This window comes from Bemisia tabaci, chromosome 9, assembly GCF_918797505.1.
Source record: "Bemisia tabaci chromosome 9, PGI_BMITA_v3".
NCBI lineage: Eukaryota > Metazoa > Arthropoda > Insecta > Hemiptera > Aleyrodidae > Bemisia > Bemisia tabaci.
Window position 1 is genome coordinate 6,734,528 of NC_092801.1, and position 18,725 is coordinate 6,753,252.

Here is an 18,725-nt window from a genome sequence, read left to right on the forward strand (position 1 = left end):
AATTGGTTCCATTGGGATCCTCGTAAAATTTTCCTCTAAAAGCACCCCTCAAAATTTAAAATGTGACGAAATAATCATTAAAATGTACAGTTTTAGTCAAAAAAAAATCATCCGAACGATTTTCTGGAGTCTCTCGACCGATTAGTGGCGATTTGACAAAGAACGAAGGCTTCTTTTATTAAAATTTTTCGGTCAGAAGCTTCCGAGCCCGTTTTCTCGAAACTTCATCTTTCCATTTACCCCCTCTCTTCGCTGTTACGGCAGCAGTGACTTGGACTCAAGTCTCGTGTTCGTCAAACAGCCTCAGCCGTTCGGTCTCGAAAATCCCGACTCTCAGCGCCGCAGTTTCGGTCCGAGGTTCGAATGGGCGACAAACACAACGGGGAAGCGTTTCTTCAGCACGGCGGGTTGCGTTATCGTCTGGTGAAGGAAAATCGGCACGGATTCAAAGTCTGGGCGTGCGCGGGTCAGGATGATCGCGGGTCGAGTTGTGCGGGTCGCATCCTCTCGCTGGCAGGCGCCGTGTTGACCCAGTCCGTCTCGCATACCTGTCGGAGGAGCCCCTCTAGTCACTCGATGTCCAACAATGAAAAGGTGCCCTTGCGCAGGGCTCAGAAAGGGACTGGTGGACAGGAGCTGACTGCCTTGATTGCGACAGGTATTCGTTGGCCAGGCGCACAGTGGATCGAGTCAATGAGAGAGGTCGGACAAAATTTGGAAATAATGGACCACTATACAAGGTACACAAACGGGTGCTACCTCCCAAAGACCTGCATACAATAGGTCTTATTAACTTTTATTAATATCCTAATGTGCTTAAATCATCGTCCCTCTGACGCAAGGGCTAATTTCATATCTTACGTGAGCCCTGTTTTACATATAGAGCCATGCTTTCCGAGGCTCGTGAAGAAATTGAGATACGCCCTTACGTCAGAGGAGCGACGATATACATGATCCTTGCGGAGACTAATGAGCTTTAGCGAATCATTTCGCTCGAAATTTATTATTTAAACAAATAGACCACTAGACAAGGTACGAATTTCAGCATTCTGACACATGCTTCTTAACCTAAATTTCACGTAAAACACGATGCACACAACGAAAATTACCGAAATCAACTCCTTACGAAGATATTTAATGATTCTTGATGCGTTAATTCAAACCACCGGTTCATGAAAACTCGATGCTCTGCGTGATTCACATCGTGCGCTAAGCGTTATGATGAGAGTCTCTGCAATTTAAAAATCTGGCAACCTCAATCTTGACACTTGGCTCAGCTATAGCAAATTACTTATAGTTTGAAAAACACATGGTGGGAAATGAACATTGCTCGATGGAGAAGCTTGCTGAAACCGTTTTAGTGTGCGATTTGACTCACGTAGAGCTTTGAGTTTCTTGTGAGCGGGCAGTTCAAATTCCGCGTGACCAATGTGAAATAAAAATGTTAATATGTCCGTTAGGAGTTGGTTTCAGTAATTTTCGTTGCGCGAATCGTGTTCTACGTGAAATTCTGGTTAAGCTCCATGTAACAGAATGCTCAAATTCGTACCTTGTCTAGTGGTCCATTAAGGTGATTTGTCAAGCTCAAGTGTCGTGGTCGAACTGGCGTGCGATATATCGCATCGATTAGGTCAAAAATCTCGGCAGATATTGAATTTTTAGCAAAAAAATGGACGATAGCCCTTGCGCATGAGCCTTCAGAATCATTCCAAACCAAAAAATCGGCAAAATTCAGAGATATGAAAGCAGAATAATGTTTAGAAAAAACCTCGCATTCGATTCAGCTATAGATTTCTGTATCGAATGCGAGGTTTTTTTCCAAACACTATTCTGCTTTCATTTCTCCGAATTTTGCTGATTTTTGGGTGTAGAATGATTCTTTAGGCTCATGCGCAGGGGCTATCATCCTTTTCTTTGCTAAAAATTCAAAATCTGCCGATATTTTTGACCTAATCGATGCGATCGCATGCCAGTTCGACCACGTCACTTGAGCTTGACGAATCACCTTAAACGCTTAACTCCGTCTATACAAAACTTTGAGGTTTCTTCTAAAAGTGGTTCCATTGGTTTCCTCGTGAAATTTTCTTCCGGAAGCACCCCTTGAAGTTTGAAATGTGATGAAATAAACATCAAAACTTGCAATTTTAGTAAAAAATTTCATGTTCGACCTCTCTAATTGACTCGATCCACTGTGAGGCGCTGCAATTATGTGCCTAAATGGGTCTGTTGCATTCTTTTACTAGAGCGACAGCGAAAAGATGAGTCGCTTAACTAGAAAATGGTCTGAAAATCGCGATAAGCACATTTGGAAAATCTGAAATGAATTCATAACTTCTCAATCGGCGTTTGTGAGCTTCTTGCCTCGAAAACTGTATCCCGGGAAAATACGCTGTTAAAAATCGAGGAGTGAAATTCGGCGTCGGAGTATGTATTCCGCCCGAAAACCCCGGGTGATATGAATGCGGAGTGAAATTAGCACCATAAAAGCGTATGACACTCCGTAAAAAGAGTGAATTCCACTCCGTAATAATACGCAAGTAACTCCGTAAGCCTATCGAGTCCTATTGTGTTCATCGCTGTTTGACAAGTTTTCTTGGATTCAATTATTCCCCGACTTTCCGAACATCTTGAACATGAAAATCCCCCGATTTTTCCCTGATATTTTCCTATAAGTGTTATTTTGTGTCGAGGTTTTTGAAAAAAATTCTAATCACGAACAACATTGATCGTGACAACGAGTTACGACAAGTATCTTGAAAGTGAAACAGTGCGATATTTCGGCTGGGAGAAAAAAAAAATCCGCGGCAACATTCCCCAATTTTTTCCGACTCATCACACTGAAAAAAAAATTCTCGGCGTTTCTACCAAGGTCCGTTGGTACCTTTACCATCTCACTTTTTTTACCAATTCTTGGTAATTTCACCAAGACAGACTGGTAAGCTTACCTAAAAACCGGAATTTTTACTGTTTTTTTCAGGTAAGAATACCACTTTTATTGGTAATCAATTCCCGGTAACTTTGCCGTTTTATCTCGGTAATTCTACCACAGTCGATAAAAAATATCGGCGTTTTTACCAAGGTCCAGTAAAATTACCGAGAAAGTTCAATAATTTTACCGAGATTCTTGGTAAAATTACCAATTCCATGAATGGTAATTTTACCAAGAAAAAACTGGGATCAAATAGAACCCTGAATTCTTGGTAATTTTACCCTTTTCTTAGTAAATACACAGATATTTTTTTTTTCAGTGCAGGGGTAAGCTCCAGACGTTTTGGTTTATTTATTCGCGATAAATCGGGCTGATTGTTGAAATTGATAGACAAAGCTATAGACAAAGAGGACAAAATGGCTAACGAGGGATCCTGTTGGTGGAGGCGGGTGGTTGAGACGCAATTTGGAACTATAAATTCTGGCTCATCTGAAAAAAACACTTATGTGCATAGGTAAACTAATGGCACATACGTTGTTTTTAAACCGCGGGCCAGAATTCATAGTTCCATATTGCAAAATGAAGTCCAACTAACGGCAATCCACGAGAAACTCTTCAGTTTGTAACGGTCTCAGGGGCCGTGCAACTCTCTAAAAAGTCACTACTAGACAGGGCACTAGGCCCATCCGGAATCAGGCCTAGGGGCCTGTCCGGGAGTGCGAACGAGAGGAAAAAAGGAAAGAACAGGAAATCCGGGAAAACAGTGGCCGCATGGCCACCACGACTCACTCCATCGCCAGAACAAATAAGAGCAGTCACCCCCGATGGGGTGACATGACGGGAACTCACATCTTGGTCCTAAAAATGGTCCTCTCCGAACGAATACCAAAAAACGACTAACTACCCACTTTCTCTCTCTCGACTCTCTTTACCCACGCCCCCGCCAGGGTGCGTAGGTGTCTCTCATGGATGGCGGGTATTTTGACTTTGGGACCACTACAAGTTAGTTCTTCATTCACCTCCTTGGTCTACAATTGGAACTACCATCTTGGAACTACCCATTTCAACCAATCGGATAGCTCCATACTCGCTGTGTCTTCTTTGTCTATCGCCTCGTCTATCAATTGGATTGCATTTTGCAAAAAGGAACCACTAGCATTGCAATGATGCTAAGATTGTGCAACTTCATCTTTTGCAATAAAATCGCGGAAATCGTGAAAAACTATGAAATTTAGATGGTGATTTTTGTCTGAAATTTACAGTTTTTAGCGAGTAAAATATAAACTGTTAATGGATAATCGGGTTTTTCCTCCAAGACAAAAGAAGTCGCACAATCTTAGCAACATTGCAATGCTAGTGGTTCCTTTTTGCAAAATGCAATCCAATTCCAACAATCAACCCGATGTGCATGCAATCCTGCGTGAAACATCCGTCAGTCTCAATCTGCAACATTTTTTTTTTTTTTTTTTTTGAGACCGAAGAACAAATATATTTTTACGGATCGTGACTGAATTGTAGCGAGAGAAATGATGAGCTGTTTTTATCTTCACCCCTCATTTGTGGGCTTCAAAAATAGACTTCCCGGTGTACACATCGGACGGGAAAACCGATATCACAGCAGGAATAGGAGCGAAAAATTGCCGAAAAATGATGCCTGTGGGAGGACCGAGCGGCAGCAATCAATTTACGAAAACAGAAAAGGCTGAAGTCGCCAGACGCAATCTATTCAAGGCCCATTACCTTGGATTGCGCCCTTGTTGTAGCGCGAATGATCGATTTTCGATATTTCCCCATTTAAAGCTATGGTAAAGAATCGATTATTAAGGTGCTCGTTGCGAACACCCTGAATGTCGATCCTTTTCCGTAGGTTTAAATGGCGCATCAATCGATGTATCGCAAAGCACGCCACGCCACTCGCTCTGAGTCTGAGTTATCTTGAGAGGGACTGACAGAAGGTCAAAAACACGGAAAAATTACGGGGACGTTGCTTGTATCGCGAAATTGGGGTCGCGTTGGTCGGCGGTGACGGGGACTCGATGCAACTATTTGAACTTGATGGATGTCCGTATCGCACCGACTGAAGTGCGAAACCACGTATCTCCATTGCGGTGTTTCAAAATTTCCGTTCTTATTTCATCTCTTCCATGAGAAAGAATCCAAATTTACGAATTTGAATTTTGAACCAAATCTCCCGCTCTCGAATACGAAAAATCATGGAGAATTTAAGTTTTATGTTGAGCAGCTTCTCGAAAGAAAAATAAAATTTCTAAGGAAGTCTGCAACGTCGCAAATGGAGAAACGTCGTCTCCCATGTTGCCCCAAAATGTGTATGTATAAAATGGAAGGCATTATGACTTTTCTCTCTCAACTTACATTCGTCTGTAACGATAAACAATGGGACGCGTTTGCTACGGCGCCTTGATACAACTATACAACCTCGACGGATGTCCGTATTGCGTTCAAAAAATTGAAGGCGTTTTGACTCCGTTCTCATACTACCTGTATAGTTGATTCGATCGACAGACGCGTTGGTCATCGGTGACGGGGACTTGATGCAACTATTTGAACTTGATGGATGTCCGTATCGCACCGACTGAAGTGCGAAACCACGTATCTCCATTGCGGTGTTTCAAAATTTCCGTTCTTATTTCATCTCTTCCATGAGAAAGAATCACAGAAAGAAATGGCCTTTACCTTAGGCACCAAACATATTTCTCTTATTTCTTCAAAAAAGAAAACTTCATTTTTCAGTTTGCCCCAAAAAACAGGGTGTTCGCAACGGAGACCTTTACAATCGATTCATTACCATAGCTTCAAACGGGGAAGTATCGAAAATCGATCGTTCACGTCTCGCCAGTGCCCTCAACGCCTCAACTGTCCAAGAACCGGGCGGCCTCTGAGCTGTCCTCCCGACGAGAAGTCCAGAGAAGTCGATCATCACTCGTTCCGCATCGGTTGTTGGTGCTCGTTGTTTGTTCGGTCCGTTCGGTCTCGGGCGCTTTCTTGACTCTCGATTCGCCGTTCGAATCCCGTTCGTTCGTTCGCGCATTTTGTGGCCGTAGTTCTGTGCACCAATTTTAGTAGTTCGTCAACTGTGTTCGCCGGGGTCCCTAGCTTTGAAGGTATGAGAACGTATCAAATCGTAACGAATATCGTAGTATAAGAAATTTTGTAATCGTAACGAAACGTAACAAATATTTTCAGGGATTTTACACTCTGGTAAGTGGTAACTGAAGAGCAAACTAGAAAATGCATTTTTTTTTTTCTCTCTCTCTCTTTTTTTTTTTAAGAAAAAAGAGAAATCTATTTGAAATTCGTCCAATGGTCTGAAGTATACTTTCGTTGGAAATTTTTATTTTAATAAGTATTATTATGGTCTAATATTAAACATAGCTATTTTAAAAGAAATAAATTTTTTTTTAAGTTTTGGAATGATGTGTATTGGTGGTCAGAGTGTGAGATCACGTATCTCTCGTTTTTCCTCTCGATTTTTCACTCTAGTTACTTTAGGGCAAACTGAAAAATGATTTTTTTTCTTCTTTTTTTAAGAAAAAAAAAGAAATCTATTGGAAATTCGTCCAATATGGTCCAAACTACTTTTATTGGAAATTTTTATTTTAATGAGTATTATTATGGTCTAAATTTAAACATAGTTATTTTAGAAAAAAAACCAAATTTTTAAGTTTTGGAATGTTTTATATCGATGGTTAAAGTGCGAGATTGCGTATCTCTCGTTTTTTCTCTCGATTTTTCGCTCAGAAAATATTCACAGATTTCCATGAAAATTCATTTTTTAGGAAATTCGGTAACTTCCGAAGGCTCATACGGTGTTCTACCTTAGTAGGGTAGTATGACACAGTAGTATATGTAGAATGCGAGACTCTATCCACGTGGGAATATTACACCAGCTTAATTAATGACGCAATTTTAGCTTTTTTCCTGTACCTGTAGTGTCTAGAATTGAAATTCCTAAGCTTTTGAATGTATGAATGTATTTCCCTCATGAAGTGTTTAGGAAACAGCTAGTGGGCATTTCCAAGTCGTTGGGTCAAAAACAGTGGCGTGGCGTGAATTGCGATGTATCGATTGTTATGCCATTTAAATCTATGGTAAAGAATCGATTATTAAGGTGTTCGCCGCGAACACCCTGTTTATCGATCCTTTTCCATAGGTTTAAATGGCATGACAATCGATATATCGCAATGCTTGCTACGCCACTGGTCAAAAAGCGTCCCCGTGGCAACTGTTGTTCCCACATGCGAATCGGTGGATGGTAAAACCGCGACGTTCGAGTTGATTTCAGAGGAAACCAGTGGTACCATCGTGTTTTCCGCGAAATTGTACACAGGAACACGTACTAAAATCGCAAATTCCTGACACCCGCAAGACCTCCTTTAACCTATAGAGTGTTGGTCGATTTTTGCCTAGACGTGGGTTGAGATCATTCGGACCACATTTTGCACTGAAAAAAAATTCTCGGCGTTTTTACCAAGATCCGTTGGTACCTTTACCATCTCACTTTTTTACCAATTCTTGGTAATTTTAACAAGACAGACTGGTAAGCTTACCTAAAAACCGGTATTTTTACTGTTTTTTCAGGTAAGAATACCACTTTTATTGGTAATCAATTCCCGGTAACTCTGCCATTTGATCTCGGTAATTCTACCACAGTCGATAAAAAATATTGGCGTTTTTACCGCGGTCCAGTAAAATTACTGAGAAAGTCAATAATTTTACCGGGATCTCTCGGTAAAATTACCAATTCCATAAATGGCAATTTTACCAAGAAAAAACTGGGATCAAATAGAACCCTGAATTATTGGTAACTTTACCCTTTTCTTAGTAAATACACCGAGATTTTTTTTTCAGTGTGCAGCAAGGACCACTACATTTGGTTCTTTTTAGAAACAACATAAGTTTAGAAACAACCACTGGTTTGCCTATGCTGCCGTGCTAAGGAAGAGCGCCGTCGTATGAACATTCGAGAGTTGCCGAATTTCCTTCGATAATATGTTTATTTTTGAGGAAAGTTATGAATGTTTTTCCGTGAAAGTTTCAGGGACTTTAGGTGAAATTGCGAAAAAAATTATCTGAAAAATTGGAAGGAAAATATTCATAAGTTTACCAAGAAATTCGTGTTTTATCAAAAGAAATTCGGCAACGCCTGAAGGTTCATACGGGGTTCTTCCTTAGCACGGCAGTATGCAGGAATGTGCTTATGGAAGAGCCAGAGACAGTGGCTGGTCATTGCAAAATAAAATCCATTTTGGCAACGACGATTGTAAGCATTTTTAACGGTTCCCTTTTGAAACTCGAGCATTCTTTGTTTCGATACTTATAATGGAGAAGAGTAACAATGGGTAAAATGCATGGGGCGCCGGACAGTGGATCGGGTCAATTAGAGAGGTCGGACATGAAATTTTTGACAAAAACTGCAAATGTTGGTGTTGATTTCGTCACATTTTACGTTTCAAGGGGTGCTGTAAGCAGAAAATTTCACGAGGAAACCAATAGAACCACTTTTAGAACCTCAAAGTTTTGTATAAACCGAGTTATAAGCGTTTAAAGTTTCCAAATTTGTCCGACCTCTCCTATTGACTTGATCCTCTGTGCGTCAGCTTGCCCTTAAATACGCGGAATTTCGCGCCCTTAACAGATTTGCCCTTATCTAAAGATCTAGTCAGGAAGGAGATGGGTTCTGAAATCGATTCCCCCACCTCGTCGACTGGCTGACTAACAGTGGCGTAGTGTGAAAGATCGATAATCCCTCATTTGAATCCGTGGTAAAGAATCGATTATTGAGGTGTTCGCTGCGAACACCCTGTTAATTGATCCTTTTCCACGGGTTTAAATGGCAGATCGATCGATATATCGCCACTGCTGATGAAAGCGCGTAACTGCCGTTGAGATGAGCCCGGAAAAACAATACATTGTATGGACGACAGGGTCTAACGCAAGGCATATAGTTACGCCCTCATGTCAGGAGCAGTGGCGTGGTGTGAATAATCGATTATCGATATCTCGCCATTTGAAGCTATGGTAAAGAATCGATTACTAAGCGATTACTTTCGCTGTGAACACCCTGATAATCGATCTTTTTTCATAGGTTTAAATGGCATATCAATCGATATATCGCAATTCACGCCACGCCACTGGTCAGGAGGGTGACGATCTGATCGCGCCGAGGGATGGACAAATTAAAACTGGGCCAACAAATGACATACGTGATGGATTGTCGCGTTATTGTGTCTGTTGCCAAAGTTATCGGAAATCTATGATCCTTGCTTGGAGATTTCTTCAACTGGACTTAATTCTGCGATTAGAAACTGAAATTTTTGGCTCAGTCGTAAAAACGCTTATTTGCTTTGGGATGTGAATGGCACATCCGTTGTTTCTAAACTGATTGTGAGCCAGGATTTTAGTTCCTAATTGCAAAATGTATAGACTGCGGAAACCCATATCCTGGTGAGCGCCATCAGGTGTTGCTGAGAGTTTGCACGGCCAATATAATGGAGATGTTGCATGTGTGAGGAATTTGCGATTTGACCATTGATTCTTATGTAAAAGTTCGCGAGAAACACGGTAATGCCACTGGTTTTCTCTGAAATCTTTTTGAGCTTGGGAGTTGATTTCAGAGAAAACCAGTAGCATCATCGTGTTTCTCGCGAACTTTCATAAGAATTATGGTCAAATCGAAAATTCCTCACCCATGCAACATCACCTTTGTAAAATAACCTACATTTTCGCGTCTTACGCACTATTTATCGGGAATTCTCTCTAAATTATATTATCATCTTCATGACAAGGATCGTGGTCCTCAGGTCTCTGGATTTTCAGTAATTAAAAGAAACAGAAAGACGATCTTGGCAACATTCGATGGCGCTCGCCAAGTTTTGAATTTGACTTCATTTTGCAATTAGGAACTAAAAAGTCCGGCTCATCCGTAAATTATACGTGACCCAGATCTCTCCTGTACACTTAATTTTTTTTAATTTTACTCATAAGGAAGATATTTTTCTGCTTGTTGACACCATGATCGTTGACAACATGCTCAGGGCCCATTTTTGCGTTTTACTGCCTGAGCAAGACGTCAATAATCGTTGACTTCATGATAAGATTTTTGGTTTGTTGACATCATGATCGTTGCCACCATGCAACGTTGCTAAATGGCAGATCAATCGACTTATCGCAAAGCACGCCACGCCACTAGTTTGCCTATCGACGGTGAAACTGCCAGACCACGTATCTCGTTTGCGGTGTTTACAAATCTCCACTCACATTTTATTTTTTTGAAGGAGATCAAATCAATATCATTCCTAACAATTTTCACAGATTTTTCTCCGCACAAAGAGGAAAAATCACAGAAGTTTTCAGAACTTGACGTTGAGTAGTTTTCTATTTAAAACATAAAGTATGACAGGGAGTCTGCGACGTCGCAAACCGAGATACGTGGTTTGGTAGTTTCACCGTCGCTATGCTTACACCGAGGAAGAAGGGAAAAAATTGATGTTTCTGCGAAACCGGAATATCTAATTTTTACGCATTCTTGCGCCAAACACTAACGAACAATTTTCCAATAATCTGACAATCGCACAAGCACCCGCATCTTCTCTAGTGTAACTTTGTAAACGGTTGAATGAATATTGATCTACTCGTAACAAGTTGATTCGGAGATCGGATCTGTGGCGGAAAACGCGATCACTTAATCAATGATTGATTGTTCTGCTGAGGCGTCTGGCCTTTGGCAGTTTTGATCACAATTTTATATTGGACTTAGACACTGTCGCTCCATCTATCGACTACACTAAAATAGAACTGATCAGGGCCGGATTAAGGGGTGGTCACATGGGCCGCGGCCCATGGCGGCAAATTTAGGGGGCGGCAAGTTTTGCAATTTTTTTAAATTTAGGTAAGAAAAATCGGATTCAGAAAAAAATACAAACGAGAAAAGGTGACAAAATCTCTCATTTCCTGAGAGTATAGTAATTTCTAATTTTGTCGTCGTTTCGGTGATACAAGAGACAGCACCTTTAATTAGTCGAGTTAAGAGAGAAACCAAACACGCAATTTGGCCTGGAATGGCGCGGCGCAGAGAGCAATGATGACGAGGACTTGAGATGAAAAGGAGAAGCCCTCGGCGCGGCGATCGGCATGAAACATATTAGCGCCTACAAGACTGCATGAATACTCCACGGATTGCGTCAGAACACCGTGCGGCCAGCAGCGGTCGTCGTGACACGCATAGCGCCTACAAGACTGTGGGAATACTTCACGCATTGCGCCAAAGACTGTGCAGTCAGCGCGGCGCGGCGGCGGAAGTTAAAATTATTACACTACATTTATGTTTGTTCTTTCATAATTTTTTCGTTCATTCCTTATAAATGGAGGGCCTTGTCTACACAGAGATAGGTTTACGGAACCTAACTTTCGCGCAAAGTTCCGTGAACTTTTGCTGGTAGTGTTGACAGGACTTTCGCAAAGAATGTGACCAACATCAGTAAACGCGTCTTATGCACTCCTTTTCCACCGGCACGTTCACTTAATGGTTTTTATTGATGTTTCAAAACGAATGAAGAGGGGGCGGCAAAATACAGGCGGCCCATGGGCGGCAAGTAGGTAAATCCGGCCGTGGAACTGATTTGCGAATACGGGAGAAATCGGTTTCTCAGATATACTGTATTATTCAACTTTCCTTTTATTTACTTTTGTTCTCCCAGAAATGGGCTCTTTTTGAAAGTAATCATTCAAGACATAGTTATTCCAGCTTGACCAAAAATTCGAAGTCAAAAAGAGTGTGCCTGCGTAATTTTTAGTTTCATGAGAAACGAGTGAAACCAGATTTGTCTGAAGCCAGCGTGGTGTAGCAGCTCTGAAAATTTGAACAACAACGGTTGAACACCACCATTATCTTTTGCTTCGCGGGAGACATTCAGTGCAATTCTACCGTGCCAAGGAAAAACGCCGTATAAACCGGTGGCGTGGCGTGATAATCGAGTATCGATAATTATCCCATTAAAACAATGGTAAAGAATCGATTACCAAGGTGTTCGTAGCGAACGCCTTGATTATCTATCTTTTTTCATAGGTTTAAATGGTAGATCAATCGATATATCGCAAAGCACGCCACGCCACTGGCTATGAACCTTCAGACATTGTTATATTTCTCTCGATAAAGACCGAATTTACCGGGATAATGGTCAATATTTTTTTCCAAAATTTTCAGACAATTTTGTACGCAATGGAGATATTGCATGTGCAAGGAATTTGCGATTTGACTGTTGATTCTTGTGTAAAAGTTCGCGAGAAACACGATGGTGCCACTGGTTTCCTCTGAAATCAATTCCCAAGCTCAAAAAAAGCTCTCAAGTTGAGGCCAAAATGAAGGGCATATCCCACGCTAGCCTGAGAGTCCACCTTTACATCAAGACAAACTCTCAATGCAAAGATAGGGAGCAAATACAATATTGACAGGGCTGCCACTTTATTTGGGGACTCCAAAACTGAAAACACGGCAACCCTGCTAATGTATTTGCTCCCTATCTTTGCATGGAGAGTTTGTTTTGATGTAGAGGCGGACTCTCAGGGTAGGGCGGGATATCCCCTCCATTTTGGCCTCACTTTGAGAGCTTTTTTTGAGCTTGGGAGTTGATTTCAGGGAAAACCAGTGGCACCATCGTGTTTCTCGCGAACTTTTACACAAGAAACAACAGTCAAATCGAATATCCCTCACACATGCAACATCTCCATTTAATCTAAAATATCTGAAAATTTCTAAGAAAAATGTGCGTGAATATCACTAAAAATGCATGCTTTATCAAGGGAAATTTGGCCACTCTCGAATGTTCATACGGCGTTATTCCTTAGCACGGCAAAATTGCAGAGCAGTGGCAAGACGTGAATGATCGATTTTCGATATTTTCCCTTTTGAGGCTATGGTAAAGAATCGATTATTAAGGTGATGGTTGTGAACACCCTGATTATCGATCTTTTTCCATAGGTTTCAACAGCAGATCGATCGATATATCGCAAAGCACGGCACGCCACTATTGCACAGTCAATGACACTGTCGTAAAGTTCACCGCAACTATTTAATATCCCCCTTCCCTTCTTGCTCATTTTGCAATGCAAGTCCGGCATCTTAATTAGGGAGCTAGTTGTGGAACAAGTGGTTAACTTCGCCAGCTGGCTAGAAGTGGCATGAAATTCATAATCTTTTCAGCCGGAACGAAGTCCTAACTCGAAATGACAATACTCGAATGTAAAAAAGGCGAAATCATCTCTTGAAGCGGAATAATCGCACCCTCATACTCCTTTGCGGTTAAATCGAAAACTGACATTAAGCTCAAAAGTGAAAAACAGTTTTAGGCGGATCCAGGGGGCGGAGCGTAGGGGATGTAACCCCCCGCCCCCGTTTGCCCGAAAAAAAGAGTACAATGAATACTACAGGGTTGCCACAGTCAGGGAATACCGGGAAATGTCAGGGAATTTTCAAAAGTCAGGGAAAAATTGTTTAGTCGCATTCTTTATTTTCTAGAATTGGTTTAACATTTCGAACAACAAATTTTGCCTAAAAACAATTTTTAATTATGTCTTTTTAACCACCTAGCATATCTTCAATTGTCAGGGAATTTCACCAAAATTTGTCAGGGAAATGTCAGGGAATTTAATATTCTAGATTTGGTGACAACCCTGATTATTCCTAACTTACGAAGCGGCTTTCCGAGCTGGTTTTTTTTCTTCTTTTTTTCACGGAAATAACCGAGACGGTTTCTCTCCAGGGTGTCCACAAGTCCGGAAATAGTACTGATTTTTTAAGGGCGGTCCGGAAGAGCTGAAAAAGAGCGGAAATTCCGCAAGAAGGTCCGGAATTTTTTTGTCATTTTTGTCGCAGTTTGAGAGAGAAATCCAATATTTTGAATTTACTAAATCTCGTCAAATGGAGGTACTGAATAAGTACGGAATTTTTCTGTAGATGAGGTACTGAATTTCTTAGAAATGTACTGAAAAAGCTCTGATTTTTGGCCAGCCTGTTTTTCTAGACAGCCTGCTCTTGGAAAAAAAACCAAAACTATGTTTAACTTCGGAAAAATCGATTTTTTATACAGTGGCGTGGCGTGCTTTGCGATTTATCGATTTTCATGCCATTTAAACCTATGGAAAAGGATCGATAAATAGGGGGTTCGCAGCGAACACCTTAATAATCGATTCTTTACCATAGGTTTAAATGGCATAACAATCGATATATCGCAAAGCACGCCACGCCACTGTTTTTATAGCGGGGGAGCCGGCTGACAATTTTTTTGCGGCCATGGCGTGAGTGTGTCATTCGGGACTCGGAGGTACCCTGTCGCGTTTACATGTAGTTTTCGGCTGTCTCCATCGCACAGTGGATCGAGTCAACAGGAGAGGTCGGACAAAATCCGGAAACTTTCAAAGCTTACAACTCCGTCAATACAAAACTTTGAGGTTCTAAAAGTGGCTCCATTGGTTTCCTCGTAAAATTTTCTCTCGAAAGCACCCTTGATATATAAAATGTGACGAAACAAACATTAAAATTTGCAGTTTTAGTCAAAAATTTCGTATCTCTGATTGACTCGATCAACCGTGCGTCGGTGGGTTGGACGTCCGTCGATCGGCACAGGTGTTTCGTTTCAAAGACATGCGGGCTCCCAAAGGAGCCAACCGTTCAAAATTACATACCACATCTAAATTAGACTGCATTTCGCAATTTGGAACTATATATTCTAGCCCGGTTTAAAAACAACGTATGTGCCATCAGTTTCCCTATGCACGTAAATGTTTTTTCAGAAGAGCCAGAATTTATAGTTCGAAATTGCAAAGTGCAGTCCAATTGGACTAAATTTTGCAATGAGGAACTATAATTTCACAACTCATCCGTGAAAGCACCTACATGCATAGGGAAATTTATGGCACATGTATGCTGTTTTGAAAATGAGCCAGAAATTTTAGTTCCTTATGGACGACTAGATAAGGTACGAAGTTTAGCATTCTGATACATGGCATGTAGACATACCGTCCGCTTTTCGGGTTCAGAGGCCGAAACTCCCGGGTGCAGCACCCGGAGCAATCGGAGCTATGGTTCCAGCACCCAGAAGTTTCGGCCTCTGAGCCCGGAACGGACGGTATGTCTATACTGCCGTGCTAAGGAAGAACGCCGTTTTATTCCAGTGGCGTGGCGTGCTTTGCGATTTATCGATTGATCTGCCATTTAAACCCATGGAAAAGGATCAATAAACAGGGTTTCCGCAACGAGCACCGTAATAATCGATTCTTCACCACAGCTTCAAATAAGGAAATATCGATAATCGTTCATTCAATCCTCGCCATTGTTTATTTCGTATTTTTACTTGTCATGTGATTGCTGTCCATTATATAGGATCTAAAAGTGTATGTCAAGGGGGATTTATATCGATCTTTATGCTTTTTTTATTCCTTGCAATTGGATCGCATGTCCGTCATCCACTAAATTAATGAGACTGAAATTCGCTCTGATAGTACCATAAAACAACGCATGAACTTTCCGTGGTGTATGGACGCTTAAAAAAGTTACTCACCTGGTTCCTCTCCCGTGTGAGCTGTTTCCGATGTCGCCTTCGGAAGTAAAAACGGAATAAAACCGAACAGCGAGGAAGCAATAAAACGCCAACAAATTCGCAAGACTTCCGAATCAGCTTTACGAGAGAGGAAATGCTCGCGAATCTTTAAAAAAAAAAAAAAAAACATTTTCTCTCATGAATTATTCATAGTTTATCTCCGAGCTTCATTTACCGAAGTTTGAAAGAGGTGAGTGTTCATTGCTGTCGTGCTAAGGAAGAACGCCGTATGAACATTCGAGAGTTGCCAAATTTCCCCTTGATAAAACATGCATTTGTGACGACATTCATGCACATTTTTCTCTGAAATTTTCAGATGTTTTAGATTAAATTGCGTACAAAATTATCTGAAAATTTTGGTAAAAAATATTCATAATTTTCCCGGTAAATCGATTTTTATTGAAGGAAACTCGGCAACGTCTGAAGGTTCATACGGCGTTCTTCCTTAGCACGGCAGATTAGACGTTGGTAGACGGACAGACAGGCTGCGTTTTGGCGTGATTTAAAACAAAACGAGAGCCAGGAATATTGAGAAAAATCTTTCTCGTAACTACATTTTGCAATTTGGAACCATAAATTCCGGCCCGGTTTAAAAACAACGTATGTGCCATTAGTTTCCCTTTGCACATAAGTGTTTTTTCAGATGAGCTAGAACTCATAGTTCCAAATTGCAAAATGCAGTCCGCTTATTCTACCAGATCCCTTTCCCACCAAAAGAAAGTCTAAAGTGGACCGCGTTTGGCAGAAAGGAACCAAACCACATCAGCTACGTCCAAATTTAACGAATGCGCAATTTAACTTTTTACGAGACAACGTTCGTGCGGATTTCTTCGACAATTTTAAGGAATTTGCTTCGTTGTAAGCAGAAACTTCAATGAAAGCACAATGGACCAGTTGCGCTGGTAACAGAATCGTGTTTTGATGCTTGATTCTTGTAGATTAGCTAAAAAATAAGAGGACTGTCCAAATAGCAACTTTCTACGTTGAATATTAACGGAGCTATCGTCCTTTGAAAAGTCTAGTTTATGACGTCATCCACCGCGGTAGTGCATAACATGGTATGTACCACCGCGATGGATGACGTCATAGACCGAGTTTTTCAAGGCGCGATATCTCGGTTAATATTGAACGTAGAAAGTTGTTGTTTGCACAGGTTTCTTATTTTTAGCTAAATCTACAAGAATCAAGCTTCAAGACAAAATTCTGTGACTAGCAAAACTGGCCCATAGACTAATTAACGGCAACCCACGAGAGATCGTATAATTAGTCCATCATGTTCTCCTTTAGTCTATACAAACTACCTATTTCAACCATTAGGATCGCTCCCTACTTTCTATGTCCTCTTTGTCGTTAACTTTGTCTATTAATTTCAATGATCAGCCCACCCCGCCGGGACAAATCTTAGTACCTAGGAAAAAGCACGCGTGTACATGGTTTTGTCAAGACTATCTCAATATGATGTAATTCCTTGTGGACTACCAAGATGCTCATGATCAAACGATTTAATCCTTTTATCAGTTTATGTGCGGTCTCGATTTGTTATTCAATCATGAGCACAATGATCCTGAAAAGGTCGCGTGGGAGAAGTGTGACACAGTGGCGTGGCGTGCTTTGCGATCTATCGATTGTTATGCCATCTAAACCTATGGAAAAGGATCGATAAACAGGGTGTTCACAGCGAACACCTTAATAATCGATTCTTAACCGTAGGTTTAAATGACATAACAATCGATATATCGCAATTCACGCCACGCCACTGGTGTGACAGTGATGGCATGGCGTGCTCTGCGATATATCGATTGATCCGTCATTTAAATCCATGGAAAAGGAACGATTATCAAGGTGTTCGCAATGAACACCTTAAGGCGATTCGACGGTTGCCATTTTTTGCGTCAGAGCGATGTATCGCATCAATTCGTTCCATAATTTCAGCTACTCGTCATTTTTTCGAATTTTGAGATCGCACCTCTGTGGTCATGAGACTAAAGAATTCATGTACCATTTGACGAAGAAATTCAACGTATTAAATGCGGGGTTTTTTTAGAGAGAAAATATCGCATTCGAGTGCAGTTTCGATATCGGTATCGAATGCGATGTTTTCTCTCTGAAAAAACCACGCCTTTATTACGTTGAATTTCTTTGTTAAAATTGGTAAGTGATTGCTTCAGTCTCCTGACACCAGAATTACGATCTCAAAATTGGGGGAAAATGACGAGTAGCTGAAAAAATGGAACCAATTGTTGCGATATATCGCATGCCGTTCTGACACAAATTATGGCGTCCATCGAATCACCTTAAGGCGATTCGATGGTCGCCATTTTTTGCGTCAGAGCGATGTGCGATGTATCGCATCAATTCGTTCCATAATTTCAGCTACTCGTCATTTTTTTGAATTTTGAGATCGCACTCCTGTTGTCATGAGACTAAAGAATTCATGTACCATTTGACGAAGAAATTCAACGTATTGAGGGCGGGGTTTTTTTAGAGGAAAAATATCGCATCCGACACTGATATCGAAACTGCACTCAATGACGATATTTTTCCTCTGGAAAAAAAAAACCCTGCCTTTAATACGTTGAATTTCTTTGTCAAATTTGGTACATGAATTCTTTAGTCTCATGACAACAGAAGTGCAATCTACAAATTGAAAAAAAATGACAAGGAGCTGAAATTATGGAACGAATTGATGCGATATATCGCACGTCGCTCTGACGCAAAAAATGGCAATCGTCAAATCGCCCTAATAATCGATTCTTCACTACAGCTTCAAATGGAGAAATAACGATAATCGATCATTCACGCCACGCCACTGTGTGACAGAGTTGTACATATTCGGTAAAGATGTGTTTGAAGTCAGTGTTACAGCCTGTTACGAAACCTTGGTTGGATCGATTATTTTATCTCGCACTTCACGCCGGTTACCGATTATTATGAAACTAACACGGACTTTGGGTTTCTTTACTTATTTTGACAAGCATATTAGTAATCAATCCTGGGTATTTCATGCACACCGTAAAGTTAATGTCCACCTTTTCAGAAATGGACGTATTTACGCTAAAAGGAACTATGTGCATAGGGTTTACATGCAACATAGTTCTTTTTAGCATAAGTACGTCCAAATACATGTGAAGACTCTCGATTTTTTTTTTTTTTTTTTTTTTTTTTTTTTTTTAAATTAATAA

General features: G+C 40.9%; 1 protein-coding gene across 3 annotated transcripts in view; it reads left to right on the plus strand.

Moving 5' to 3' along the window:
• Window positions 1–18,725, plus strand: part of Cln3 (CLN3 lysosomal/endosomal transmembrane protein, battenin) — a 59,253-nt gene that overhangs the window by 3,410 nt on the left and 37,118 nt on the right. The window contains exon 1 of one of the 3 annotated variants that reach the window (XM_019045668.2): window positions 131–658. The exons of 1 other annotated variant lie outside the window; for it this stretch is intronic. In XM_019045668.2, coding sequence (XP_018901213.2) covers window positions 364–658 — 295 coding nt within the window. In that variant the 5' untranslated portion in view covers window positions 131–363. Of the gene's footprint in view, window positions 1–130; window positions 659–5,851; window positions 6,052–18,725 lie in introns of those variants that run through there. One more of the 3 variants, XM_019045695.2, reaches the window with a different exon arrangement.